At 50.9% G+C, this 27,152-nt stretch overlaps 2 protein-coding genes across 4 annotated transcripts; one reads left to right on the top strand and one right to left on the bottom strand.

Annotated features, from left to right (window-relative positions):
• The first annotated feature begins 1,938 nt into the window (after positions 1-1,938).
• Positions 1,939-12,262, top strand: PGAP2 (post-GPI attachment to proteins 2). Of its 3 annotated transcripts, XM_037068701.1 has the most exons (6): positions 1,939-2,113; positions 6,045-6,251; positions 9,910-10,162; positions 10,287-10,393; positions 11,006-11,114; positions 11,305-12,262. In XM_037068701.1, the coding sequence occupies exons 1-6, from the start codon at positions 1,949-1,951 to the stop codon at positions 11,433-11,435; spliced, it is 972 nt and encodes a 323-aa protein (XP_036924596.1). In that variant the 5' UTR covers positions 1,939-1,948; the 3' UTR covers positions 11,436-12,262. The 3 variants fall into 3 exon arrangements, with proteins under 3 accessions (XP_036924596.1, XP_036924593.1, XP_036924595.1); XM_037068698.1 differs by lacking the exon at positions 6,045-6,251; XM_037068700.1 differs by lacking the exon at positions 6,045-6,251 and having other exon boundaries at positions 10,287-10,381.
• A 627-nt stretch (positions 12,263-12,889) lies between these two features.
• Positions 12,890-24,683, bottom strand: RHOG (ras homolog family member G). The gene is made up of 2 exons (XM_037068702.1): positions 24,580-24,683; positions 12,890-14,077 (listed from the first exon to the last, which is right to left on the bottom strand). The coding sequence occupies exon 2, from the start codon at positions 14,007-14,009 to the stop codon at positions 13,434-13,436; it is 576 nt and encodes a 191-aa protein (XP_036924597.1). The 5' UTR covers positions 14,010-14,077; positions 24,580-24,683; the 3' UTR covers positions 12,890-13,433.
• Positions 24,684-27,152: the final 2,469 nt, after the last annotated feature.

Here is a 27,152-nt window from a genome sequence, read left to right on the forward strand (position 1 = left end):
ATAAGAAAGCAATTTTCAACTAAGGAGTACGTATAAGGAAGTTAGAGCTGATTGGGGCTGAACAGCTGCCCTTCAGGTAGTGAGCTCCCTGTTCTGAGGCTTGGAGAAGTTGTAATATCCAAGTTGGAATGGCCTTATTTAAAACACATGATCTGCATGTTAAATGACTGCGGAAATAGGCCCAGAGGGGTTAGGTGATTTGCCCAAGGTCACACAGCAAAAAGGGAGGCCAGGCCTATCTCCAACTGGAACAGCCTGTTCCCTGAACCTACCTTATCATCCCCCTGCCTTAGGCAGTGTCTGTTTATTCCTTGAGGGTCTGGTGTTTAGTTTCCAGACCCCAGTGGTTCCTGAGGGATCTGCCACAGCTGGCTTCAGGGAGGGATTTTGGGAAAAGGGTCTAATACTACTACAACCACAGAATTTGGGTTTGTTCTGAGTGGGGGAGGTGTTCCCCTTCAAGGGCCTTAAGGGTCTTAGTCCTTTTGAGGATGGTCCAAGGAATATGTTTGTTTGGGGAGGCTCACTATGGCCACCTCCCTGGGGAGACCCTGAGCCCCTAAAGGGAGAAAGGAGCCTGAGCAACTGGGGTAGACTGTCTGACAGGGCCTGGCAGAGGTGGGGGGTGGGGGAGATAGATGAGAATGTGGAGGCATACCTTCCTGGCCTGATCCAGAATGCCAGACCAGCCTCATGGAAGTCAAGTTCTTCCATAGGGTGGGACTAGAAGAGAGAGCCCTGAGGCCAGGGCCCAGAAGAGTTGGGTCTTTATCTGGTGAGTCCCTGGAGTGTAGAGGGGTGAGTTCTCTGTGTATCTGGAAGCAGCTCTAGTTTGGCAACAAGAAGCCTCAATTCTGAAGATGGCTTTCCCTCAGGCTGAGCATGCGGCTTTGACAAAGGGCCTTCTCTCTGTGTCTGGGTTTCTCTGTCTTTACTATGGGGACAGGGATTACTGACTCACCGTATAGGATTTGTTTTTTATCATTCTTCCTCCTACAGACAGGCACTTGCTTTTACTCCCCTTCTAATCTGACCTAAATTGACTTTTCTGCAGTTGTAGTTTGTGACCCTGTGACCCTGAGCAGATTTCTGTCCTTCTCTTGGTCTCAACTTCCCCTTGTATACACTAAGTGGGTGCTGGGGTAGGATTGCTGGTTTATATTCAGCTATTATAGTTCCTGCCCTTAGGTACCCTCATCTGAGCCGGGAGTCACACTTCTCAGGAGCCCTTCCCTACTCTTCAGAGGGAGTGGACAGGCCCCTGGCCACTGGGAAGCCTCTAGAAGCTGACTAGGCAGCTTTCTCCAGTGAACAGCAAGCTCAGGCCAGCATCAGGCCTGATTCTGCAAAGCCTTTCACCCTCAGAGCATGTGAGGCAGCAGGTGAGGACAAGCCAGGAGTCGAGGTTCTGTTGGTTTCCATGGAGTCCTTGCTGCTGTGGATTCTGGTGCAGACACACAGAGCCTGAGAAGGGACTGTGGGTGCAAAGGGACTGTGGACTAGTGGGGAAAGTAGTAAGAGCTGATGGAAGGCCCTGAAGCCTGAAGGCTCAGGGACTTAGGGGAGAGATGGACTGTTCAGTCTACAAGGAGGCTTTAGGATTGGTTCCTGAAATGAGAGACTAGTTAAACCAGCCAGCTCCTGTAGTCCTAGGCCTGTCAATCCAGGCATAGGGGTGAGGAGGTCTCCCAGTCTATTCAAGCTTCATTGCAGCACAGGTTTGGTTCATTGCCTTTCCCCTGAAATCAAGGGTGAATGTTCTCATGGGATTCGAGTCAGTCTTCCTCATCCAGGGCAGCAGCTGTCCAAGCTTTGGGGCTAGATGGCTTCCTTCTTGGACCCATGGCTCAGTCTCAGGACTGAGCACAAGGGCCCACTTCCCCACTGAGTCCCAGCCTTGCTGCCTTGGGCCCTCACAGCGTGCCACTCCATCCCCAGGTCTGACAAGATGTACCAGGTCCCACTGCCACTGGACCGGGATGGGACCCTGGTCCGACTCCGCTTCACCATGGTGGCCCTGGTCACAGTCTGCTGTCCACTTGTCGCCTTCTTCTTCTGCATCCTCTGGTCCCTGCTCTTCCACTTTGAGGAGACTACGGCTACACATTGTGGGGTAGGGATTGAGGGTCAATGATACCTCATATTCATACTCGAAGGGATCTATTTTGGATTCTGATTCTATTATAACAAGATTAGCAGTGGGGTCCATCAAGCATACTGGGCTGCTGGGGGCATGCCTACAAATTAAAGTCACGACGATTAGTCACCCTTTACTTTCCACGGAGGTTACTAGGGGCAGGGGTCACTGAAGTTGGGCAGCCCTGGAACCCAGAACACAATCCGTCATAGAGGGGAAGATTCAGGAGACCTGGGGTTTTGGAGAGGTTGGAGAGAGAACAGGGCTGGGCTAAGATGGCATTTGGAGCTTGTTGGTGTGGTGCTGTGGGCTTGTACCTGCCTGCATGGGAATGTGATTATGTGTGTGTGTGTATAACTAACTGTAAAGTTCCTGACTATAATGGCTTTGAGTGGGGTATGTATTAATGTATGAGAGAGGCTGTATTTCTGCCCATCTGGATGGGGATCTGATTATGAGTGTGTGTTCTGGGGTAGGTCCCATGCCCTCTGAAGTTCCACAGGTGGCCATGTAGCCCTCAGACAGTGGTATGGGGTGCTGGGCCAGGAAGAAAGATGTGAGTGTTCTTTGTCTGTAGGATGTTGGAGTAAAGGAGGTGAGACCTGCATTGACCTCTGTTATGCTCCTAGTTTATCCACTGATTCTGTATTACCTGAGACACCAATAGTGGGCCTCAAGTCCCCCATTTCTAAAATGGGATTCATAATTCCTGACTTCCTTCTCAGGGATAGTGTAGAGCTCCAGGTAGAGGATAGGAAAGTGGTTTGGGAAATGTGAAGGATGAGGAGCAGGAGGAAGAGGAGGAAAAGGCAATTGTCAGGTTGGCAGACAGAGCAGGAGAGAAATTTACCTACATGCTCAGGTAGAAAAGCAGAAGAGCCTGGATATGGACTTTTGCATTAGCCTCAAAGAGAGCTCTGAAAGCCCCCCGTCAGCTGAGCTTCCCCTCTGCCTATACAGAGCACTTGCTCCAGAAAAAGGGCTGTGACTAGCAGTCGAGTCTGGCTGGGAGTCTGGTACTTCTTTTGTTCATAGGACTTGAAGTTTTCCCTTATGATTTGTCAGTGGGGAATCATGGGCCTTGAGCAGTGCACAGTCAGTCTGATGACATCTAGGCTGGGAGCAATCAGAAAGAACAGAACTGGAAGAAAGAGGGTGACCAGGTAGACTAAGGAGGAGGATTAGAAAGGATGTATGACCTAGTTTTCACCTTAGATAATACATAAAATATTTCTACTCTCCTGGCCAACTCCTCTTCACCCTGCAGCACTCTGCTGATGTGTCTCCTCCTCCAGCTTCCTGGGGGCAAATTTAATTACTCCCTCCTCTAGGTACCCGCAGTGCCCTGTGTCCTCTCACATAGTTTTATCTCCTTATGTTTGTGTGTCTTCCCCACCAGATTGAGAGGTCCTTGAAGGTGAGCACTACATCAGAATCAGACTTTGTTGAATAAGGGAATAGGAGTCCCCAGCCCAGTTCTCTGGGAAATGGAAGGCATGGTATACTACAGCCATAGTCTATACAAAAAATCATATTTGTACAGCATATGGAGTTAAATGTAGGCTATTTCCTGTACCCATTATGGCTGGCTCCAATGGCTAATGGGATAAATAACCTCAGCGTATCGGGCATATCTGTGACCCATTCTGGGAATAGTGGTTATATAGCTAAGACATGGATAGTTGTAGGAGGGGTATCTGGCCTCTCTGGGCAGGACTAGGCCTAGTGATCCTGGGGGTATTTTGTTCCCGCTCCTGGGTCTACCATGGTAGATCCACCTGGGGATTTTTGTATGTGCTCTGATTTTTTTCACCCTGAGTTTCCCAGGAGTAGCCAGCCCTAGGAATAAAAGAAGTAACCTCAGATTAGCATATCTGTAGTTAGATGACTTTACCTTTGGCTTGCACATTTCCAGTGACCGGGAGTTTTCTTCCTCCCCAGGTAGCCTATTCCAAAGAGGCCTAGTAGTTAGCATTTAGCAAGCTCTTTGTTATAGTGAGCATATACCCCTCTTCCAGTGAATCTCTGCCTTGGGCGCCTTAGGGCTACTCTTTCCTCCTGGTTTCCAGCCAGCCCTGCAGATACAGGGCTCCCTGAGTCTACTCTTAGGCAGCACAGATCTAATTCCTTTAGGCAATTCTCACCCTAGGGCATATGTCCCTAGCCTGGGCCTAGTTGGTCACTGTTCTGTCCATGCTAGGCCCTGATCTAGGCAAAGGACTTCATATGGCTTGGGCGGTATAGGTGAAAGTAGGACTGTTCCATTCCTATTATTGGCGGTTATGCCTCTGTTAATGCAGCCTGAGCTGCCATTAGCAGTTCCTGTACAGGTCCAGGCTGGACACTGATAGCTCAGATTCAGGCCTGTCTAGATCTCTTTTGGATCATGAATTGTTTGTCCTAAGATTAACTAGCTCTCCAGTGGGGCCCAACAAATATACCCAGTCCTGCTCCAACAAAAAGGGGCAAAATCCTATTCTGTTCTCAATGTTTCCCTTTTTAGAAATCTGCCTTTATCCGTAGACACGACTCTCAGAAAGGCCCTCACCCCCATCCTGGCAAGGAAGCTATTGTGGGCTGACCTTAGCCACTATCACTTCTTACCTTTGCATAGTGTTCCAGAATTTATGACATGGCCTTTTGGTCCTAGGAAGGCTGTGTGCCTGGGCAAGCGTGGAGATCTGGGCACTCAGTGGGCGGGAGGGCAGGCCTTGGGGAGCTGGGGGTGGGACCCTCTAGTCTTAGAACAGTTTCAGTCTGGCTAGAGCCCTCGACCCAAGCTCCGGATCCTTCAGCACCCAGTGTGAGTGTTGCTCGTTTTGCTCCCCTGTCCCTTGTCCTATTCCTTGATGCTGAGCTGGACTAGTGGACTAGGTAGGGTTCCCTTAATGGAGGGAGGTATGAGTCCCAAGGGGAGATTTGGTCCTTGGCCTTTAAATACAAAGTAATCTTTTTCTGACCCCCCAGAAGGGAGCCCAGCTTGAGGGGTCATGGTGGTCAGGACAGTAGGGGGTGGAGAGGAAGTTCTTTGCCTAGAGGGAGAAGGGAGCAGAAGCAGCCCAGCTCCTTGGGTCTGGGTCTGTCTGGCCTGGTTCTGGCCCAGCACAATAGGCTCCAGCTGAATGGAGAAGGTTTCCATGATCTTCAGATTCCTGTAAACCTTGGATTGGGTGAGATGGTCTTCTCGGAGAGAAAGGAGATGTAGGTGTGGGCCTCAGAGGGACCCTAGTGTCTTGGGATCGGGCATAGTGCTGGCCTGAGGCTTGGGTCATTCTGAGCCTGGGGGTGTGATGGCTGGCAGCCTGTGGCCCCACTGAAGCAGGTTCTGGGGCACGCCCACTGTTCCTTGTTGAACTTGGGTAAAGAGCAGGAATGTGGTCAGACAGGGTCAGTGGGAGGGCTTGGACCAGTCTAAGCTAGGGTCCTTTGTCTAGGTTCTTTGACCTGAAGAAAATCTTGATTGGAGCTTTAAGCTGTTAGGTGACAAGAAGCCTTAGTCCCAGTGATTGATCCTGGCATAGTTCTGAACCTCATTCTCCCCTTCTTGGGATGGGAATAATAATGCTTCAGCTCTGACCCTTCTCCTGAGTGGGTATGAGGGCAGTGAGAACGAGGTGGGCCAGCAGAGTTTTCACGTCCAGGTCACTAGGAACCTCTGTTCTCCAGACTCTTCAAGAGGTGGCCATACAGGACCAGTGTGCCAAGGGGATTCCTAAGAGCTGATCCTCCATATATCTGCTGCTCTTGCCCCATCTCTCTCTGCATCTCCTTTTCTTCTGCATTATTTTCCCTTATGGTATTTCTATTCTTTCTTCTCTTTCTACTCTGGCTCGTTTCTGTACCCTGAGTAACCATTTCTGAAAAAGGCCCCATTTTCCGAGGCCCAGGCATTGCACCAGGACCTAAGTTGTGTCCCTCGCCCTGCCTAGGCACCACTTCCTACAGGATGTTCTCTGCAGCCTTCCAGCCCTTGGACCCTGATGGGACTGTCTTCCGGCTTCGCTTCACAGCCATGCTCTGGTGGGTCATCACTTTCCCCGTGTTCGGCTTCTTCTTCTGCATCATCTGGTCCCTGGTGTTCCACTTTGAGTACACGGTGGCTACTGACTGTGGGGTGAGTGCCAGGCTCCTCAGCACCTGGGCCAGGGCCAGGCCCAAAAATGGCAATAAGGGCAAAACCAGTGAGTAGGAGAGAAGGTGGAGGGTCAGAGAGAGGGGAAAGGGCATAAAAAGATGGTGGGAGCAAATCAGAGTTAGGGGGAATTTGTGCGAGAGACTCAGAGAGTTCAGTCATAGTCCTCCAAGAGTAGGAGGATTATAGGGAGTGCAAGTGAGCAGAGGGGAGAGGGGGAACGGAAGAAAGTGGGAATAGGTCAGAGAGATCATGAGGTGGAGAAGGAGGCTAAAGAAAGACTAGACTGGAAGGGAAGGCAGGACTGAGGAGATAAGATGATGCCAGGAGCTAGAAATAACAGCTCTAGCCCAGACTGGGAGCCTGACCTAAGAGTACCCCAACCCTGCTCTGGAATCTTCCAGCTTGGTTTCTCTCTCTGGCCTCCCTGTGTTCATTCAGGGCTCTGCCAGCTACAAACCTAGGTGGATTTTCTGCCCCTAAGAGCAGTCCACCAGGCCTTTGCTGAGGACCCAGGTTCTGTGTCAGGGGCGTCGAAGTGAACATGAACTTGCTCTTAGCATCTCGCTCATGCAAGAGATCATCCTACACACAGACAGTCACTACACAGTAAGACAGGACTGCTGTTGTGATACAAGGAGGGCGGGGAGGGCAGGCCCAGAGGAAGCACATAACCCAGCTTGGACACTGGGGAAGACTTCCCGGGGGAAAGGGCATTGTTGATGTGAAGAAGAATCTTTGTGAATGCCAGGCTGACCACTTTGATTTTATTCAAACAGCAATCAAAGCTTTGGAAAGATTTTAAACAGGAAAGGGACATGATCACATTTGTGGTTTAAAAAAACCAATCTGCCTCCTGAAAGGAGGGTAAGGGACAAGAGTAGGGAGACCAGTGAGGAGGCTGGGACAGTAGTTCATGCTACTGGGGAGACCAGAGCTAAGATGGGGACTGTAAGGAGAAATGGAGGGGTGGAGTCTAAAGAATAGTGAGTGGAATTGACAGGAGTGGGGGTTTTTGTCCAATTGGTGAAGGGCAGGGAACAGGAAGTTAAATAGGAAAGTCATCCATAATTTCAGGGAACTTTTTAAAAAAATTTTTAAAAATATTTTACTTATTTATCTTTAGAGGGGGAGGGAAGGAGAGAAATATCAATGTATGGTTGCCTCTTGTGAGTCCCCAGCTGGGAACCGGCCTGCAACCCAGGCATGTGCCCTGACTGGGAATCAAACCGCGATCATGTGGTTCGAAGGCCCGTGCTCAATCCACTGAGCTACACCAGCCAGGGCTCAGGGAACTTTTATTTGAGGCCAAAGGGAGGAATCTTTCATGGTGATATCTGAGGTGCTATGACAGGGAATTTTGGGGGCCCCCTTCTTTTATACCATGTGAATTTCTGATCTGCTGCCTTGCCACAGATCCACTGAGCCATGTCCTCCAGGCCAGGGGATTTCTCTTTTTGGGGGAAAGAGGTTATGCTCCTGTCTCTCAGTACCCTTAGCTCTGAGCTCATGGTGAGGTTTGAGGTGAACTGTGTACCGGGTTTCTGATAGCTCCTAGTGTTGCTTGTTGCTGGGATAGTTAGTGAGTGGGGAACTTGTGTGCTTGGAATGGGGTGTGCATTTGAGTGTCTGTTTCTGATTGTGTATGTGTGTGTGTGTGTATGATGAGAGAGGTAATCTTTGCTCTTAGAACTCTGCCCTCACCCCTAATCTAGGATGGAGCTTGTTAGAACAGGACTGGCAGCCACAGGGCCCTAATTCTGTCTTCCTCCCGAGGCATCCTCCCACCTCTGTGCCATCTCTATTCTTTACCTGTTTCCCAGCACCAGTCAGGGATCTGGGCCCTTAAATGCTCTGGGCTCTCCCATCTAAGTCTTAGAGGCTGGTCCTGTTCCCCCCTAAATAGCTGAGACTGTGGCAAGAGTTTTCAGAACTAATAATCTATGAAGAGGAGGCAATACTCCCACTAACCCTATTCAAAGGACCTACTCAGAGGCAGGAAAGTCAAGTAAGGAGACTTAGAAGTCTCAGAAGTGTCTGGTGAAGATATGATTCCCACCCCTCACTCATATGTAGGCCATTCCCTGTTCAATAGCCACAGAGTTGCTCATCACCTATTTGTAGGCTTTTCAGGGAAGTTTCTCTTCTGAAGTCTGTCCCTTGTACCCATTGTGTGCCAGATACTGTAGATGCTTTGCACTAATTATATTTAGTATTCACAGTCACCCTGCAAGGTAGGTAGTAGTATCCCTGTTCTATCAATGAGGAAATGGAAGCTCAGAGAGGTGAAGTGACTTGCTCAGTTGCCCCGCTAATAAAGGCAGAGCTGGGAGGCAGACCCACATTTGTGTGTCTCTAAAGCCTCCATATTGCTTCTTCACTGAATATTCAGAGTGAAGATCTGAGCCTATTCTCCAGCTATAGTATCTCAAGCCATGGCCTTAACAGCATTACCCTCTCTCTTAGTTTTGCACTTAGTTTCCTCTGACAGTGCTGGTGGGAATCCATCTCCTTTTCTGTGAAGGCTATGAAGCCCCTGTCTGGTGCTTCTCCAGACCAACCCCTGTTCTACGAGGTGCCTCCATCATTTCTTACTTACTTACTCGCTTTGAGTGAGTCAACGTCCCCACTGGGAAAAAGGAAGGGATCTTGTAGAACTGCATCTTTGAAGACTGATCCCACCATAAGCACACAGGCCGTTCTTCTGTGGGCTCTGGCACTGCTCTGGCCCTTGTTGAAAGTCCAGAAAGTCCATGAAAAGTGTGGACAACACACTGGTAGCTTCCACAGGCCTGGAATCTTAGAAATACAGATTCTCAGGTTCCAGACCTTCAGCACTCCCACACAATCCCCAGTGAGTTGTATGCATATTAAAGTTAGAGAAGCAGCTCCCGGCCCTGCAGTCTAACGGATCCTCCTCCTGGCTTTCTTGCCCCCATCAAAACTAATGTTGACTCAACCCCTTGTCCTCTCACCCTCCCATACAAGCATCGCAGCAATTCTTGCCATTGTACATTATGTCCTCCTCCTTCCTCAACTTGAAAGAATGACACTCTGATTCCTTAAGGAATGAGGAAACCAGTCTTTGAGAAAGATGGATGAGAGATGTACAAGAACAGGGTGACTGCCACAGGTTAGGAGCACCCACCCTTCTGACTCAGTGCCCTCTACCACTTTGGCACACCTGCCCAGAAAAACAAGTGGTGCTGGGAGCAGTCAAAGGAGCAGCCCAGTTGGGCAGTGAATCCAGCACTGCCCCGAGGAAGCTCAGAGGATGTCTGAATCATCCCTCCATGGGACCTCTCGCATGGCCTTCTGCTGCTGTCTTCCAGAGTCTCTGCACCTATCTACAGCTTTCCCAGCCATGTGTAGGTTCCATGCGTAGGGAGATGGAGAAGGTCACATATGTCCCTGCACAAATGCCAGTCTGGTTGGGGAGTGAGAACCAAGAACACTGGGGAGCCAGGACCTGTAAGGGGAGGTCTCCAAGGAGAGCTCTGGGGGTGCCTAAAGGAGGCCTTCCTAGAAGGGAAGGGGCTGGGCACAACCTTCTGAGGGCCAGGTTATTAGATGGAGAGAAGGATCTCCAGGTGGGTGGGCTTGGCAAGGGCCAGCGTCCAGAAGGGTCACAATTCTCTAGGTGCCCAATTACCTGCCTTCGGTGAGCTCGGCCATCGGTGGGGAGGTACCCCAGCGCTATGTGTGGCGCTTCTGCATCGGCCTGCACTCCGCACCCCGCTTCTTGGTGGCCTTCGCCTACTGGAACCACTACCTCAGCTGCACCTCCTCGTGTCCTAGCTACCGACGGCTTTGCTGCCTCAACTTCAGCCTCAACGTCATCGAGAACCTCGCACTGCTAGTGCTCACCTATGTCTCCTCTTCCGAGGACTTCAGTGGGTGCCCAGAGGAGGGAAGGAGAGTGGGGAAGGGTTCGGGGAGGAGGCGCCCCTGCCCTCTGCTCACAGGGCTTGGGTGCTTCCTGCAATGTGCACTCCCAACCCTCCTCTCTCCCTCCAGCTGTCCACGAAAATGCTTTCATTGTGTTCATTGCCACATCCCTCAGTCACATGCTCCTCACCTGCATTATCTGGCGGCTGACCAAGAAGCACACAGTAAGTCAGGAGGTAGGTCTACCCTAGGGTAGACCTGGGGCTCCAGGTGGCCCAGAGGAAAATCAAGAACTGTTCTCTGGATGCAGTTAACGGTGAGGTGGGAACTGGAGTTATTGGAACCTTGGCTGGGGCTGGGACTTGGGGACAAGGGGAGGGTGTTTGATTGGTCAGAATCTAGGACTGTGTTGGGTCGTACGGGAGACTGCAGAAGAGAGGAGATGGGGGCTCCAAGTGGAGGTAGAAAGAGGGGCAGCGCCAGGCTGCAGCGGGTTGGGAAGATGTGTCAGGATCTGTGGTCGTAATCACTCCAATTGGCCTCTGTGGCCACACACACACCTTTTTTATCCCCACAGTATCTGGAGGTGTTGGGTTGGTTGGCTGACTCCAAGTGACTTTCATATTCCTTACCCCTGAAGGGGGAGGGGCAGGGGCACTGCTGCTCCTTGGCCTCATTATACTCGAAGTGCAGGGATGTGAACATGTGCATCACTGCCGTTGCCCCTGCCTGTGCCCCTTTCTGTGACTAAGGGAGGGGAGACTAGCCCTTAGACGTTAGGGCTGAGAGGGGAGGCTACCGAAACCTACCCAGTGAACTGCAGAGTGATCACACAGCCCGTCCTATAGGATCACAAGTCCTACAGCTGGAAACAGCGGCTCTTCATCATCAACTTCGTCTCCTTCTTCTCGGCACTGTTCGTCTACTTTCGGCACAACATGTATTGTGAGACTGGAGGTGAGGCCAGGCTGGGATGTGTAAATGGTCACAGTGACTATGGGACAGTTGTGAACTTTTCTAGAAATGTGCAGTATCGTGGTGTGTTCCCTGTGTGTGATGTAGTGCTGCTGATTTCTCAAGAGGCCCGGGGTGGGAGGAAGGTGGGGGCAGGAGACTCACCATACCCTCCTTTGTGTCCTCACAACAGTGTACACCATCTTCGCCATCCTGGAGTACACTGTAGTTCTAACCAACATGGCATTCCACATGACAGCCTGGTGGGACTTCGGGAACAAGGAGCTTCTCATTACCTCCCAGCCTGAGGAAAAGCGGTTCTAAACCCTTCTCTCCTGCTTGGGTGGGGATCAGGGGCACTGCCCAGAAACTAGAAACGAAATACCACTCTGGCCTTTCCCACCTCCTGTGTCCTCTGGGCCCTACTGAAGCTGGGAAAGGGGAGAAGGAAGAGGGCATAGGATGTGGCTTTACCCAGCCCTACAGCACCTCCTTCTTCCCAACCCATGTGAAGGCACAGGAACCTTTAAGTAGCATCACCCTTACCCAAGAGGCCCCAAGAAACTGAGCTGGCAGGAGAGCTCCACCATCTGGTGCTAAAAGAAAGTCCTGAGGTTGATAACCACCATCTGGTTCTTGGCCTTAACATAGCCAGCTCTCTTTGAGGTCAGGGACCACTGAGCAGTGGCTGCCACCTGAAGACCACAGTCATTCTCTTCACGTGGCCATTCACTTGATTAATATGTCTAATAACCTACTCTGCACATCCAGGCTTTTGGCCACAGTTCCTTGCTAAGGTTGCCCAGATGGTCTAGTCCTGACTTCATTTCTGATGATGCAGGGTAGGCAGGTATGATTTCCAAGGGCTCTGCCAGTGTGTGCTTCTGGCACCACCTTGTGGAAGTGGTGGTCGGCACCTGAAAGCTGAGCTGCTCCAGAGAACACACTGGCACAGCACACTTCTCTTTCCTTATGAAAATCTGACAGGCTCTTCCTTGGCAAAAGTGTGGGGTGGAGGAGTCAGAGGCACAGATTCCTATCCCCCAAATAGCGCCCCCCCACCGACCTCTGTACTATCCCAGGCCCTGAACTCTTTTGATTGTACATTCTATTTTAAAGGAAAATAATAAAAAAAAATTTTTTGGCTAACAGTCCGGGCTAGGACTTGCTTGTCTTGGGGCTCGTCTGTTTGTTTAATGAACTGAGGTAAGAGACAAGCTCCAGGCTGGAGGGAGTAAGTCCATGGCAGGTTATGATTCCACATGGTACCCCACTATCTCTATAAGCTGGAGTCTCCTACGGGAGGCCCAAGCCCCAGTTTTGGTAAGCAGAAGTGACTCCAGGCCTGGAAGCTGAGATACTTGGGAGTCTTGGGTGGAGGCAAAGCCTGGAGTTCCAGCCCCAACTGACAGTAAAGATCTTTCCTCTTGAGAGTATAAGGGTACGGCTCAGATGCATGACCACTGACAGCACCTGTCTGCAGGCTGACAGTTCTTAACCTTCCCCCTTCTGAGCCCCAGATCAGGAAGTCTTTTCCTCATGCTTTGCATCCCAGTCCACTGCAGAATCTGTGACTGAGCCCCAGAGCAGAACTGGCCCCTCCAAGAGAGCCCAGAGCTTTGTTAGGGAAATTGGGGGGTAGAGAAGACCACAATGAAGCTTATTGTCTCCTGTCCCCTCTTGCAGTAAACAAAAGGCTCCCAGTCTCTGGGGAGCCCTAACCCATGCCTGTCTCCTGCCCAACCCCCAATGTCCAGCACACAGGGAGGAGTCGGGGCCACTGGAGACAGGAGGTTTTATTGATGCTGATGGGGGTAGGAGCCTGGGTGGAGGGGCTGAGTCAGTCAGCAATGCATAAGGCCTGGGCACATGGGGGTAAGTTAGGGAACATTCATCTTCTCAGGATTTTGTGGCTCCATTGGGGAAGGGAGAGAGTATCTTGAGGGGGGAGCAATTTGAAGAGCAGCAAGGGAGAGGTTAAGGATGGCTAAGAGCTCCTAACCTGAGAGAAGGCACCACAATAGACAGGCAGCAACATCTGTGTGGAAAGCTGGAGGGGACAGGGCACTGGGTTGGCTTCTTGGGGAGGGGTCCAACCTTGGCCTGGGTGAACTCTCAAGAATACCTGGTATTCCCAAGCAGATTGGGGCAGGACCCAAAACCCCTTTCCCTGTGGGCCTCCTTAAGGAGAAACAGGCATTCAGGGAGCCCCCTGGCAAGGGGTGCCAGAATTAGTCCTCAAGGCACAGCTGGGGGCAGACAAGGCGCCAAGGCACAACTGGTGGGGGGAGGCAGGGGCAGCCTGCAAGCTAAGTGCCAGGGTCACAAGAGGACGCAAGACCGCCCACGCTTGATCGGTGTGGGGTTGAGCACAGCCCGGACAGCCTCAGCAAACACTTCCTTGACGCCGTCCTGCTGCAGGGCTGAGCACTCGAGGTAGCGCACAGCGTGGATCTGCTTGGCCAGTGCCTGGCCCTGCTGCGGTGTGATGGGTGCTTGGCCCTGCTCCTTGAGGCGCCGCAGGGTGTCAGGCTGGGCTCTCAGGTCCTTCTTGGTGCCCACCAGGAGAATGGGCACATCTGGGCAGTGGTGGCACACCTCTGGATGCCACTTGTGCCGCACATTCTCATAGGACGGTGGACTGGCAATGGAGAAACAGATGACAAAGACGTTGGTCTGAGGGTAGGAGAGTGTGCGGAGGCGGTCGTACTCCTCCTGGCCCGCTGTGTCCCACAGGTTCAGGTTCACTGTGCGCCCATCAACTGCACTCTGGGCGCTGTAATTGTCGAACACTGTGGGGATGTATTCCTTGGGGAAGGCGTTAGTTGTGTAGCAGATGAGCAGGCATGTCTTGCCTACAGCCCCATCGCCCACCACCACACACTTGATGCTTTGCATCGTGAGTGCAGCTGCTGCAGTGGAGGCACTGCCTCCCTCCCCTTCTGGGCCCCTCTGGATGTAATGACCTAGGAACAGAGGAGAGGGACACTTGTGGTTAAGGAGGCCTCTACCCATCGGGAAGAAAGAATGTGAGCATATAGAGAGAAATGCCACTTCTCTTAACCTGACACCATCTTGCAATACCATCAAGACAGACCTCAGAGAGACAGATACACAATGAGAGAAATCAAGCAAAGATGCTCGGGTGCAAGGAGGCTGGCACTATAATGTGTAAATATGCAAAGCACATAAATTCTGGCACCAGACCAACAAACGTCAAATCCAGTTCTGCTATTTCCTAGCTGTGTGACCCTGGACAAATTACTTCTCTACTAGTTAGTGATTAGTGGGCCTCAGTTTTCTTATGTGTAAAGTGGGAATAAAATAATACCTACCTCATTGGGTTACTATGAGGAGTATATAAGGCAGGGGTGACCAATCTGTGGTCCACAGGCCACATGCGGCCCAGGATGGCTATGAATGTGGCCCAACACAAAATCATAAAATTACTTAAAACCTTTTTTTGCTCATCAATTTTCATTAGTGTTTGTGTATTTAATGTGTGGCCCAGAGACACCAAGAGGTTGGACACCCATGAATAAGGTAACACATTAAAGCATTTGTAACAGTGACTATTCATAATAAACATTTGATTGGTATTAGCTACTTTTATTTCTCCTCCAGGCAGTACAGACACAAAAGGACAGTGTACTAGTGTAGGGATCTGCCCACAGGTCCTCTGCCAGATATGGACCCCCTCCACCAAAGACTGGAGAGGAGTTCTGGCACAGGGCACTGTCCCAGGTCACTCTGAGATGCAGCCATGGGTGGAGCCTCTCCCAACTCAGGGCCAGCCCAGCCTACTGCACAGTTTAGCTGCAAATCCAACATCTTGGCTACCGAGTACAACCCAAAAGGTACAATAAGAAACCTGCTAAGTAATGAGCACAATTCTCTAGACAGCTTCATTGTTGAAATCCAGAGTGCCCTGGGGATGGGAAAGGAGGGAGAACTCACCCCCCTATTTTTTTGTAAGCACAGTAAACCCTACTTGGCCACAAATGCATAGGCTGGAAATTCAGTGCAGGGGAATATGGCAGATTAATGAGGCAAAGGGTGTGGTTCCCAGCCAGCATCTTCTCTTAAGACCATTGGTGGGGTGAGACAGATCAAGCCCAGCCAAGAGGGATGAATAGAAGAGTAAAACAAAAACTTGACTTTCCCCCTTAGTCTTTGGTGCCTTTTTTGAGAGCATGGCACATGCATCTGAAGAATTTCAAGAGCTTCTAGACTCTAGGATAGAGAACACAGTGCCATTAAAGCTCTATCACTGAGAACACCTGCTGGAGTCACACTGGCCAGGTATTCTAATCACAGTTCCACCAACTAGTCAGGTATGATCTTGGGCAACACACTAAGTTTTCTGAGCCTCAGTTTTCTCATCTGTAAAGTGGGGAAATCTTTTCTATTGTGTTAGAATTGTTCAGAGTATGAAATGAGCAAATGGGTAGATTATTAGTGGGGGGGTAGGCGGGGTGGGCGGTGAGGAGTCCCAGCTCCAAACATTATTACCCTTGTCCCCTTTGCAGTTCACAGGGCCTCAGGGTGAGGAACTGCTCTTCTGAGTTCTGGAACAGAACAGAACTTCCGGAAACCCTGTGATTATTTATACTGCTGTGGCAAAGGTTCTCCTCTCATTGGCTACTTCCTCTTGGCCATGAGGGACTTTTGCTGGCCACTATATGCCTTCCTTTCCCTGACACTCTCTCAAGCCAGGTCCCTGCCACCTGGGAGAGGACGGCCTGTTTTAGACACACCCAGATATCCACGTATCCCTTGCTCTGCTCAAGCACTATCACCACTGGCCCATTTTCTCCATTTCACTTCACAGTATATATATTGCAAGACTGCACCTGGTCTGAAAACCCCTTAACTCTCAGCCTGACCTTTCAAACACTGGTCCAAAAGCCTCACAAATCAAACTGGGGATGGGGAGATTCCCCCACTGGAAAGCAAAAAGGAACTCTGGTGGTGTGGGACCTGCAGAGGATCCAGGGCCTGGTCCCAGCTTCCTCTCAGGCCCCAGCTTCCCCTGGGAGGGAAATGGTTTCATTCTATGAGGTTGCCTTTGGTTCAAATAAAAGTATTTTCATCTTATTTGTGGGAATAAGTGTGTTCAATCTCAGGAGAAAAGATGGTGAGACTCAGGAAATAAATATGAGACAGAAATAAGGACTCTGTAGGACAGTGGAGAGAACCTCAGACTGGAAGTCAAGAGACCTAAGTTCTAACCCCAGCTCTGCTCTGCTGCTGACTTACTACAACCAAGCATGATGCACTTACCCTCCCTGGGCCTCAGTTTCCCAGCCCATGAAATGGAGAGAAGGGCACTAGGTAGATGAAATTAGACATGAAGAGCCCTGGGAGCAAAGGATAGGACGATGGGGGTAGGAAAGGCCTCCGGGAGCACAGGGTGGGGTGGGGGTGGGGATGAGTCAAGCAAATGTATAAGGTCTGCTGGGCACATGGGAGCAAGTCGGAACACATTCTTTTTGTAGGATTCTATGGCTCCTTCCTTGGGGAAAGGAGAGAACATGTTGTGGGGGTTCGTGCTGTTACTCATATTCCCGGAATTACCTGGGAGACCCTAGCATGTTGAGAGAGCTCCTGGGCCTGTAAATCTCCAGTTTCACACAGAGCAGAAGCATGGGCGTGGTAGTGTGTCTGAGAGCTCTTCCAGTGGCCCAGCACTGGGCTGGCCCAGGAAGGAAGGCAAGGAGGGAACTCTGAACAGCAATCACAAGGCCCAAGAGACTGGAAGTGCAGTGGCTCCAGGCTGCTCTCTGGGGAGGCAGTTATCAACCAGCGATCAGTAAATCAGCCCTCAGAGGGGTGGGGAGGGAGAGGGTAGCTTCCGGGCTGGCGAGGGAACGGGACTGACAGCGGAAAAGGATCCTGAGTGAGGCAGTGTCCATAAACAGGCAGAGCAGAGGCAGTGTGGTACGGGGCAAAGAGAAGTGGATTCCTGAATGTGGCCTCTTGGGTTCACCAGCTGACTCTGCCCCTTGACGAAAGCCCTCACAAGGCACAGTCCTTTATAGATCACATGGTATTGTTATTTGATCCTTATTTGATCCTTATATATACCAATCTATTGGTACTATTCACATTTATAGGTGAGGAAACAAACTCAGAGTTAAAGTAACCTAATACCACACAGGTAGTTAGCTTGAGAGTCAGGATACAAACTCCAGTTTGGCCATCCAAGGTCCTGTGTTTTCCTCAATGCATCATACAGCCTCCATGTTACCCCTTACTGCTAACTCTGTGACCTTAAACAAGCAAGTCACTTCCTTTCCCGGAGCCTCAGTTTCTTCATCTATACAATAGGAATGGCAATATTTGCATTCTCTGACTTAAAGGGCAGCCGCAAGGTTGCCAAGCATGGGAATGAAATGGACTGGACCATGCACTCAGCAGGTAACAGGAGCGAAGCCTTTCATCCCAAGAGGCAGGAAGCACTGAGTATGCAGGTGTCTGAGCAGTGGCATCTGAAACACCTGTCTGAGCAGGTGTCTTCCTACACGGGAAGAAGGAACAGTCAGTGCTGTAGGAGACCAAAAAGGAGTGGAATGCTCGAGGTTAGGGGTCAACTGTGACTTATTCACTAGATGACTTTTTTTTAAAAAACAACTTTTGTTTAGTAAGTGAACTAATGGTTGCAGATCTGTGTAAGTATTGGCCAAATTACAATGGCCTGCTCTGACTCTCTATTCCCAACTTAATTCAGATCTTGCCTATTCTCAGCTTGGCAGAGTTCTTCAAGCTCCGGTAGAGGTTTTGGAGTCAGCTAGACCCAGGTTTAAGTCCTAGTTCTGCCGCTTACTCGTATGACCTAAGCACTAAAACCAACCTCGTAACGTGTTGTAAGGATTAAGTGCATTAATGTACACAATAGGTGTACAATGTAGGCTCCCTGCTCCAGAGGTCTTCACTGTCCTCTATAGACAAGCCAGGATGATTGTTGCCTCTGATCTTTACTCTTGTTCTTCCATCTGCTGCCATTCCCTCTTGCCTCTCAAATCTTCCTGACATCTCAAGACCTAGGTTAAGCCTCAGAGCCTCATGAGGCTAATGACTTCTCCTTTCTTTGAACTTCCACAACATGACCACCCCTTTTAACCCTTCTTTGGCTCCGTGTGATTCTCCTTCCCCAGTAGTCACAGATAAGTTTCCTAGTTTGTGGCCAATACTGGAACTTGAGCTTCCCTCAGCTCTCCTACAGAAAAGCTGAGTACAGGGTTTGTGTACACAGGAGTGTGCAACCACTGCCTTCTGATCTACTTGCTTCTGCCCCATTATTGAGATCTGGACAGTTGCCTCAAAAAAGCAGAATTGAACTACACACTCCCACAGCTAACACTGCAATGCTGAATCTTTTTGGACAGCAATGACAGCCAAAAGCTTTGATGGGATAGACAAAAATCTTCCTTCCCAGTCCCAGCTTGACCTGGCTCCAGTAGGGAGAACCACCTAAGGGACCCATGGAGGCCTAACTCTGAGTGTGGTCCCTGGAGCAGTTTGTGCCCAGAGAGACTTGGTCTTGGGGTGTGGCCTAGGCAGGCCTAGAAGTGGGGAGGGAAAGGAAGCAGAGGATTGCCTGATTGCCAGATCTTTGTGGCCGTTACAGTAGGGGAAGTGTCCCAATTGGGAGTGGGGGAGGGGAGTTATGGGCCCTAAGAGATGGGGGTGTGTGGAGGCAACTCACTACAGCCTTTTTAACCTGCCTCCCCGATGTGGGGCTCCCCCTCTACAGCCCTCTCTGAAACTCATTCTAACGATCTAATCCATCTCTGGGGCTTCTGATCCTGAGCTCCAGGCATACCACCCTGATCCTCTACAAGCTGTCTCCGTATTCTCTTCCCTGAATCACAAGCAGTTTTTCTACGAAACAGCAAGCACCGTTCCCTGTTCCTGCAGGAATCCAGCATTTCTTCCCCTCTTCCATCCTCCAACCCCCCACTGGGCAGCTCAGAAGGCTCCAAGCACCTCAAAAGACCCCGCCCCTTGGTCCTCCAGAGACAAGCACCATTGCCATCTTCTCCAGGAAAGTTCTAGTAAATCACCCAAGTCACGAGTGACTTATCTCATTCAAGGTCTGGTCCCTGTTTCTCTCACAGGCACATTGTATCATCCACACGGAGGCTGTTCTGAATCTTATCTAGACTGGGAGGACCTAGAGGGCAAGGTCCTTGGGAATCTGTCTCCTTAGGCTGAACACAGTAAATAACTGAACTCATTTGCCCTTCATGTCTTTGAACATGGGAGTTTCTCTTCCTGGAATTCTGCTCAACATCCCCCCCCGCCCCATCCTCCCAATTCTTCAGAGCCCAGTTCTCCATCTTCTCCAGGATGGCATAAGCAACAACCCTTCCTCTCCTACCTTCTCCAGCACTTGTACTGAATTAACTAGATGTCTCATGAGGAGGAAAATCTGTCCTGCTTATTTCCAGAAGCACAGCAGAGTTCTGAGCAAAATCTACAGACTGACAGATATTTCCTCTTCCATCAATTCAAACTTTGATTCTGGGAAAAAGGAAGAGCCTCTATGCCCCAGAGACATTAGACATGGGCAACCAACTTCCCCTTCCCGTTGAGGAGCACAATTTAGGGTAAGGAACACACATGGATTGCCCAATTTTCCACTGGAATGGTGAGAGGGGTGAAGCAGGCACAGCTTAACCCAGAGGTGATAAGGAAGATGGGTAGGAAAAGAAGTCCCAATAAGGCTAAGGATTGGGGACAATCCTTAGGGATCAGAAGACCCGTGGTCAAGGATGAGGCATGGTCAGGGTCAGTGTTGGAAATGGCTTCAGAAAGTCTGCGAGTCTGATTATTTGTTTTGAAGGATGAAGAGGTGATATGAAGAGGCTCAAAGGAGCTGTAGCTGGCTGCAGCTGGGCCAGGGAAAGGAAGCTGGGGGAAGACATGAGATCATTATAGGGCTGGGACCATGCCAAGGGCTGACTTTCTCTCTTTCTTCCCCTTCTCCTCATCAGCAGGGACAGAACCCAACAGAGCCTACTTCCCAGCCTTAAAAAAAAACAACAACCCACACTGGAGAACCCTCCACCTCTGGCCATTCTCCACCCTTCAGCCCCTGCAGAGGTTCCTGCACTGCAGCAGGTAGGGTAAGAGCTTGCCAGAGTTGACTACCCATTAAGGGCTGGAAAGAAGGAGGAAATAAGACGATTGTGGCTGGGAAAGCTGTTGGAGGATGGGACCTTTTCACTAAGTCCCAGTTCCCTTCTTTCCCCCACCATCCCCAGCACCTGGGGTGCTCTGCAAACACTGAGCCTCAGAGCCAGGACAGCTAGAGGCCTGGGGAGCTAAGGAGGTTGCCTCCTCCCCCACTCTAGCAGCACAGACGAAGGCTGAACACTTGCTTCCTCCTCCCTTCCCCCTAGCAGCTTGGCAGTCCCGGGCCCCATGAAAGGCCTAGGCCTGTAAAGTGGCACTTCCTTTGCTTTTGCTCATTTCACATAGAGGCTTATACAGAAGCGCCATCCTCCCAACCCAGCCTCCCCCACCTGAAAATACCCAGAGAGACCCAGGGCTACACTGTCCCTTCAGCCCCGCCCCAGGCCTGAGGGGGTTTCCACAAGGGAAAAAAACATCAGGGAGGAAACTCCGGCTTCTATTCTATTTTCCACCGTCAGTGGGGCAGGGCTAGGGCAGGGCACAGGGTACTCCATCTCGCTGTCCCCTGGCAAAATCCCCGACACTCTCTGCCTTCTTCTCATCTCTCAACCTGTAACAATGCTTGCACTTTGGGGAAAAGGGCCACAGTTCTTGTCCCTGGACAGATACTTACAGAACCACTCAGGCCTGTCAGATCAAGGCTGCTGGCATGACACAGGAGGGCCCAGAGTGGAAGCCACTGCAAAAGGGGGCCTCTTGGTTGAAAGAGAGTCAGAGTTATCAGTATTCTCTATGCTCTGCAGAGGTATTAACAGGCAAGTTGTTCATGATGAAGCTGAGTCACAAGAGACAAAGCTGACCAGTTATGCAGAGTGGGGAGCAAATCCAGGACAAGGACCTGGGTTCCCTAACCTCTTGCCTGATGTCTCCTCCACAAAAGAGAGAAAGTGAGGATTATTACTCTGGCCTACGAATGAGCCCACCATCTCTGACCTCATTCAGGATGATCTTACCATGGTTTATCCCTGCAGGAAATGGGCCAAGGTGGGTCAGGTTGACACCTGAGCCCTTTTTGCTTCTAAGTTCTCGGGCTGTCATGCCTGGTTCTTACTGGGGCATCTGTGATTTAGAATTGACATTACTGGACAGACACCTATCCTGGCCCTGCCCTAGCAGAGGAACTCCCCCTTCGGCCTCTAGCTTCTGGGGAGATGCCCTCCCCCCATGACATGAGGACAAAAGAGGAAGGTGGACTCTGGACAGGAAAACCAATCTGTTCTGGGGAGGTGGCCCAGGCTTGGTCTTTGGTTTCCCTCTTCACAGACCCCTATAAGCCTCACCACTAGTGGGTGTACACTGTGTAAGGAGGAGGATCTTTAGTCTGGGTCCTGACCCTCATCTTCTTCTGGACTGCCTATTTACCCCCATACTAACATCTTGCCAACTGTCTCACTGCAGCCACAACCTCTTATATCTTCCTGCTCATGACCCCCTAAAAGCTTACATCAGCCACCTCATTTGCTCTAACATCTTGCCAAACAACTCTCCAGATACTAGATTCCCAATCAGGATTTGTGACAATCTCACATCAGTCACTTTTTTTTCATTTCAGGTCCTTGACCTTATTTCTTTAGCCAAGACCTCAATGGGCAGCCCCCTAGGTTGTAGGCACCTCCTCACCTCCCATGATATTTTCCCATTTGGACCCCTCCCACCCTGGTCATATTTTTTTCAGCAATAGCTTTCTTGCAATTAGCTCAAACCTTCAGTGGGACCTGGTCTTGCCTGGGAGAAGCCCTGTCTCATCCTTCCTATCTTCACCTTCAGAGACCTGTGGGTTGCTCAGTTACATAGAATCCTAAAATAAGTACTGGGTTGGCAGGCTGGGAGTCAGCACTCCTGGGTGCTTTTTTACCGAGCTGTGATGCTGGGAAAGTCTTGCATGTACATCCTTACCTGAGAAGGGATTTTCTCCTGAAACCAAACCCCCTATACATAGTAGAAATGAGAGTAGGAGACTGGTGGGTAGAAGGGACAATTCATGGGAGAGGGGCAACTATGAGAATGGAAGAAAACAGAATGGGAACAGCCCTTAAATGTAGCAGTGCTTGGGAATCCCAGAAGAGCAGCACTTGCTCCCCTCCATTTCTCTTTTTTTCTAGTAGAGAGAAATGAATAGAATAAACTGAAGGAGGCAGAGAGAAGCAAGATCTCACAGCATGCATCCCAAAGGCTTGAGGAAAAGAGCCCTAGAATGGGGACAAGAAGAGGTTACAGAACCAGTTGGAAATAAAGTTAGACTGAGGAGAAATTCCTGAAAGACAGGGAGTACAGTCCTATTTAGGGTGAAGGCAAATACTAAGGATGCTTGAAGGCGGAGGAGAGGGGTCAGACTGCAGAGGGCTTCCTGTCACCAAGACCCTGATGCAGCCCAGGGCACGTGGGTGCCCAGCCTGAGCAGGACCGGAAGACAGTAGGGAAGAAAGAGCAGATACCTTTGCCTCACATCCCTCTTCTTTTCCTGAACTGGCACTAAAACATTAAGACTGAAGTTAGACCAGCTATATTTAGTCTTCCCTCCAGAATTCTGCCTTTGCCCCCTCCCTTCTGCCACACACAGCTGACGTGGTCTCATTCTCCCTACCACCATTGTTGGAACCAATAAGTATTGGAGTTAGGGACCTTTGGGCTGTCCCCTGGCTTCCAGGCTTGGCCTCATAAGCACTGAAGGGTCTGGGTGATTTTGATTTCCCACGGCTGCTCTCACCAGTTTTATTCCTGTGTCACTCCACCCTGACTGCTACAGACTCCTTCCTCCTGCCTAACCACAACTTCACCCACTGCAGTTCCCTTCATTCTGTTGGTGTCCCCTGCTCTGGGCCCTCTCAAGGCTGGGGGCAGTTATTTTGTCTCCAAGAGATTAAAATGCTGACACACAGACACTTTCATGCATATAGATACATAGAGAGGTTTTCAAGCCCTTTAATCATCTCTATCACTAGGAGGTTGCAACCTGCCTCTCCCAGCTGGGGAGGTTGAAAAGGTTCTCAAACTCATTAAAGATCCAACCCCAAAGCTGGAGATAAGTGACTGAAAGAAAAAGAGACAGAGAGAGGGACTGAGAAGAATGAGAGGGTACAGAAGAAGTGAAAGTGTGGATTTGTCTCCAGGAGCCAGAAGCTGGCCAAGGAAGGGAGAGGGGTTGGCTGCAGGGGATAGAGATGAACAGAAGGGCAGGATTAAGTGAGAGGTCTTGGCATGACTGGGTGTTTGGGGCGAGGGAAGAAACTGAAGAAGATGGGAGAAGAGGGTAATGGAGGGTTTGTGGGAGTATGAAGAAGTAATGGAGGAAGATGGAGTGAGAATGTGCAGGATTCAGGGACTAACAATGGGGGTAGGTGTGGGTGGGGGAAGACTAGGAGATGGCTCCCAATCATTTCCCAAGACCAGAGGCCCCTGCTTCTTCCCAGAAACCCTATTATTCTCTCCATCTTCTGAAAATAGTGATGCCATCTTGTTAGGGACTATCAAGACCTCTGAATTGGAGTCCTTCCACCTCTAGTCACAGGACAAAGATCAGGCCCTTTCCTCCTCAAGTTTACTCACAAAAGAGCAAGGCCGGGCACCGGAGGGCCAGGCACTGGTCAGCCAAACACAGCAGATGTTTGCTTACTAAATACCTGTTGATTGCTTCCAGAGATGGAGAGGCTTGGCCAACATACAGAGAGAAAGACTGCCGTCTGCGGGGCTCTCCCCACCCTCTCCCCGAACGCAGAGGACCCTTGGCTGCAGCCTGAGAGCTGGGTCTGGGTTGGCGGCGATCCTCCAGGCAGGGAGCTCTTTCTCTGCAGTGTAAGGCTTCAGAGGCCAGACACCGCCCCCCTCTCAACCTCACAAATGTCACAACCGCCCGAGCTGTGGGAGCGCCAGCTCCAGCTCGGGGGCACCCTCCCCTCACACACTTTGCAACACCCCTCAACTTCTGAGGGCACCCCACCTCTGAGTCCCACATCCCAGCTCTAAGCTTTTCCACTTCAGAGACTTTTCTCTCGGAACGGCAGACCTCAGGGGTCCCTCGCGGCTCCTGGGAGGCTGTACAGCCCCCTGCAGTAAAGAAACCCACCCTCCCGAAGCCGCCGCCGGCTTGCAGTCCCGAGTTCCCGCCCCGCCCGGCCGGCCGCGCCCGCCCAGCTTGCAGCGATCCCAGAACCTCCGGCCCGCGGCCTCCCGCTAGCAAACTTCCTGAGCCGGCGCCCGAGCCCAGTCCCGGGCCAGCAGGGCTCCCCAAACCCGGACCCCCAGCCTGCGGGCCAGTGCCCGGTCTCACCTGGTGCCCTCCCCGCTGCGGGGGAGCTGGGGGCGGCGGCAGCGGCGGCTGGCTGGTGGAGAAGGAAGTGAGAGCGAGAGGCCGGAGGAAGTGGGGGGCGGGTCGGGCGGCCGGGGCGGGGCGCGGGGGAGGGCCGGGGCGGGCCAGGGCGGGGCGCCGCTGCACCAGGAAGTCCGCGGGCCGGTTCCCCCCACCCTCAGTGTCCCCTCACTGGCCTCGTCCCCGGCCGGGTCCTGGGCTTCCCCGTCCCGGCCCTCCACCTTAGAGTCTCGTAAGGTCCCGGTCTCCTCTTTGCCACCCTACCCCGGTAGAGACCCTAGGCTAGGCTTTAGGCTTTTGTCCCCTTCCCTGGTTCTCGCCCCCACGATCCCCCGCGGGAAGATGCTGAGAACAGGAGCCTGTAGGCCTGGTGCCTTCAGTTAAGCCCGAGGAACGAGCGTTGGCCAAGGATCCGGCCTCAATGGGTCAAACTGGGGCAGTCCCCACCCCTGCCCCGAGGGAGTGCGGAGTGGTAGTGATTCAGCAGTGGGAAGGCCCCAGACCCCTGGGGAGCGTGCGGAGCCTGGGGGAGGGCGAAGAGGGGGAGCTGGCGTCAGCACCCGGGGGAAAGACAAGATCAGCAGAAGCGCAGGCGGTGCCGCGGGCCCCCAAAACAGGATGTTGTGTCGTCGTTCCGCACCCGGCCACCCGGCGCGCCTCGGCTTTGGGCTGGGGGCGGGGCTGGACCGAGGACGTGGGGCTCCTGTGGCCCCCTCTTCTCCCCAAGGCGCGCAACTGCTTGGGGCTGAAGGGCCGCACCCAGGCCGGAGATCTTGCCGGGGCACTGAGGATGGGCTTGTGGGCGGACTCGTGGACGCCCTCTGGTGCTTCTGCTCCTAGGCGTTGCACGTGGAGCTTTGACTTGAGAATGGACAGCTTTGGTTCAACTGAAACTTTCTGAGCGCCTACCACGTGCAGAGCTCCTTGCTAGGTGCCGCGCTAGAAAACAGAGGCGCTTAAGACAGGCTCACTGTGTCCTAGAGCCTTTCCAGATAAAGAGGAAGAACAACTTTGAGAATAAATAACTTAACCTTTCTCAGCCTCAATTCTGGCTGTGGAATAACCTCTTCTTCATCCTGTAGTTGTGAAGATAACAGGGGATGTAAAGCCTTTTGTGAATGCCTAGCCGACACTCAACAAATGCCTTTTTAAAAAAATCATGCTAGTATAACAAGGAGTTCCCCAAACACAATGTGCCACATCTTTGGGTCTTTGCTAATTCTATTCCCTCTGCCTTACTTCTTTTCTGTCTTGACTGAGAGGGAACATAGTCTCAGTCTTTCACAATTTGGCCCTAAGGGACTACTACCTGCCTGACTGCCATCTTTACACTTCCCACAACGCATGCACATACACACCACCTCTGCCATGTACTTGATAGTCTCTTCTAGTGTTGTACACTGGAAATATAATGTGAGCCACAAATGTAAGTTAAAATTTTCTTAATTTTTATTAAAATTCTTTTATTGTTGTTCGTGTACAGTTGTCTCCATTTTCCTGCCACCACTTCCACCCCCGACACACCCCCACTTCCCACCCTCAGTCCTTATCTCCTTTGGCTTTGGGTCCTTTGTACATGTTCCTTGAGGACTCCTTCCCTTGATTTCCCCGTTATCCCTCTCCCCTCTGGTTACTGTCAGTTTGTTCTTTATTTCAATGTCTCTGATTATATTTTGCTCACTTGTTTGTTTTGTTGATTAGGCTTCACTTATAGGTGAGATCACATGGTATTTGTCTTTTACCACCTGGCTTCCTTCACTTAGCATAATGCTTTCCAGTTCCATCCATGCTGTTGTGAAGGGTAGGAGCTCCTTTCTTTCTGCTGTGTAGTATTCCACTGTGCAAATGTACTGCAGTTTTTTTATCCACTCATTTGCTGATGGGCACCTAGGAAAAATAAAAAAATAAAAAAATAATAAAAATTTCTAGTAATGACTTTTTAAAAATGTAAAAGAAACAGATAGGCCCTGGCTGGTGTAGCTCAGTGGATTGAGTACGGGCCTGCGAACCACACGATAGTGGTTCGATTCCCAGTCAGGGCACATGCCTGGGCTGCAGGCCAGTTCCCAGCAGGGGACTCATGAGAGGCAACCATACATTGATATTTCTCTCCTCTCCTTCCCGTCCTCTCTAAAGATAAAGAAATAAAATCTTAAAAAAATAGATTAATTAAAAAAATATTATATTTATCTATTTTTAGAGAGAGGGGAAGGGAAGGAGAAAGAGTGGGAGAGAAACATCAATGTGTGGTTGCCTCTCATGTGTCCCCTACTAGGGACCTAGCCTGCAACCCAGGCATGTGCCTTGACTGGGAATCGAACCGGCGACCCTTGTTTCATAGGCCTGTGCTCAATCCACTGAGCTACACCAGCCAGGACTAGAAACAGATAGATTAATTTTAATGATATATTTAAATAGCTCAACTTATCCAAAATATTATTATTCAGTGTAATCAATATAAAATTGATTGTAAAAATGAATAGGATATTTTACACTTTTTTTGTACTAAGCCTTTGAAATCTGTTGTGTTTTAT

The sequence above is a fragment of the Sturnira hondurensis genome, unplaced genomic scaffold, assembly GCF_014824575.4.
Source record: "Sturnira hondurensis isolate 20B ecotype Veracruz unplaced genomic scaffold, ASM1482457v3 Scaffold0017746, whole genome shotgun sequence".
NCBI classification, from domain to species: Eukaryota; Metazoa; Chordata; class Mammalia; order Chiroptera; family Phyllostomidae; genus Sturnira; species Sturnira hondurensis.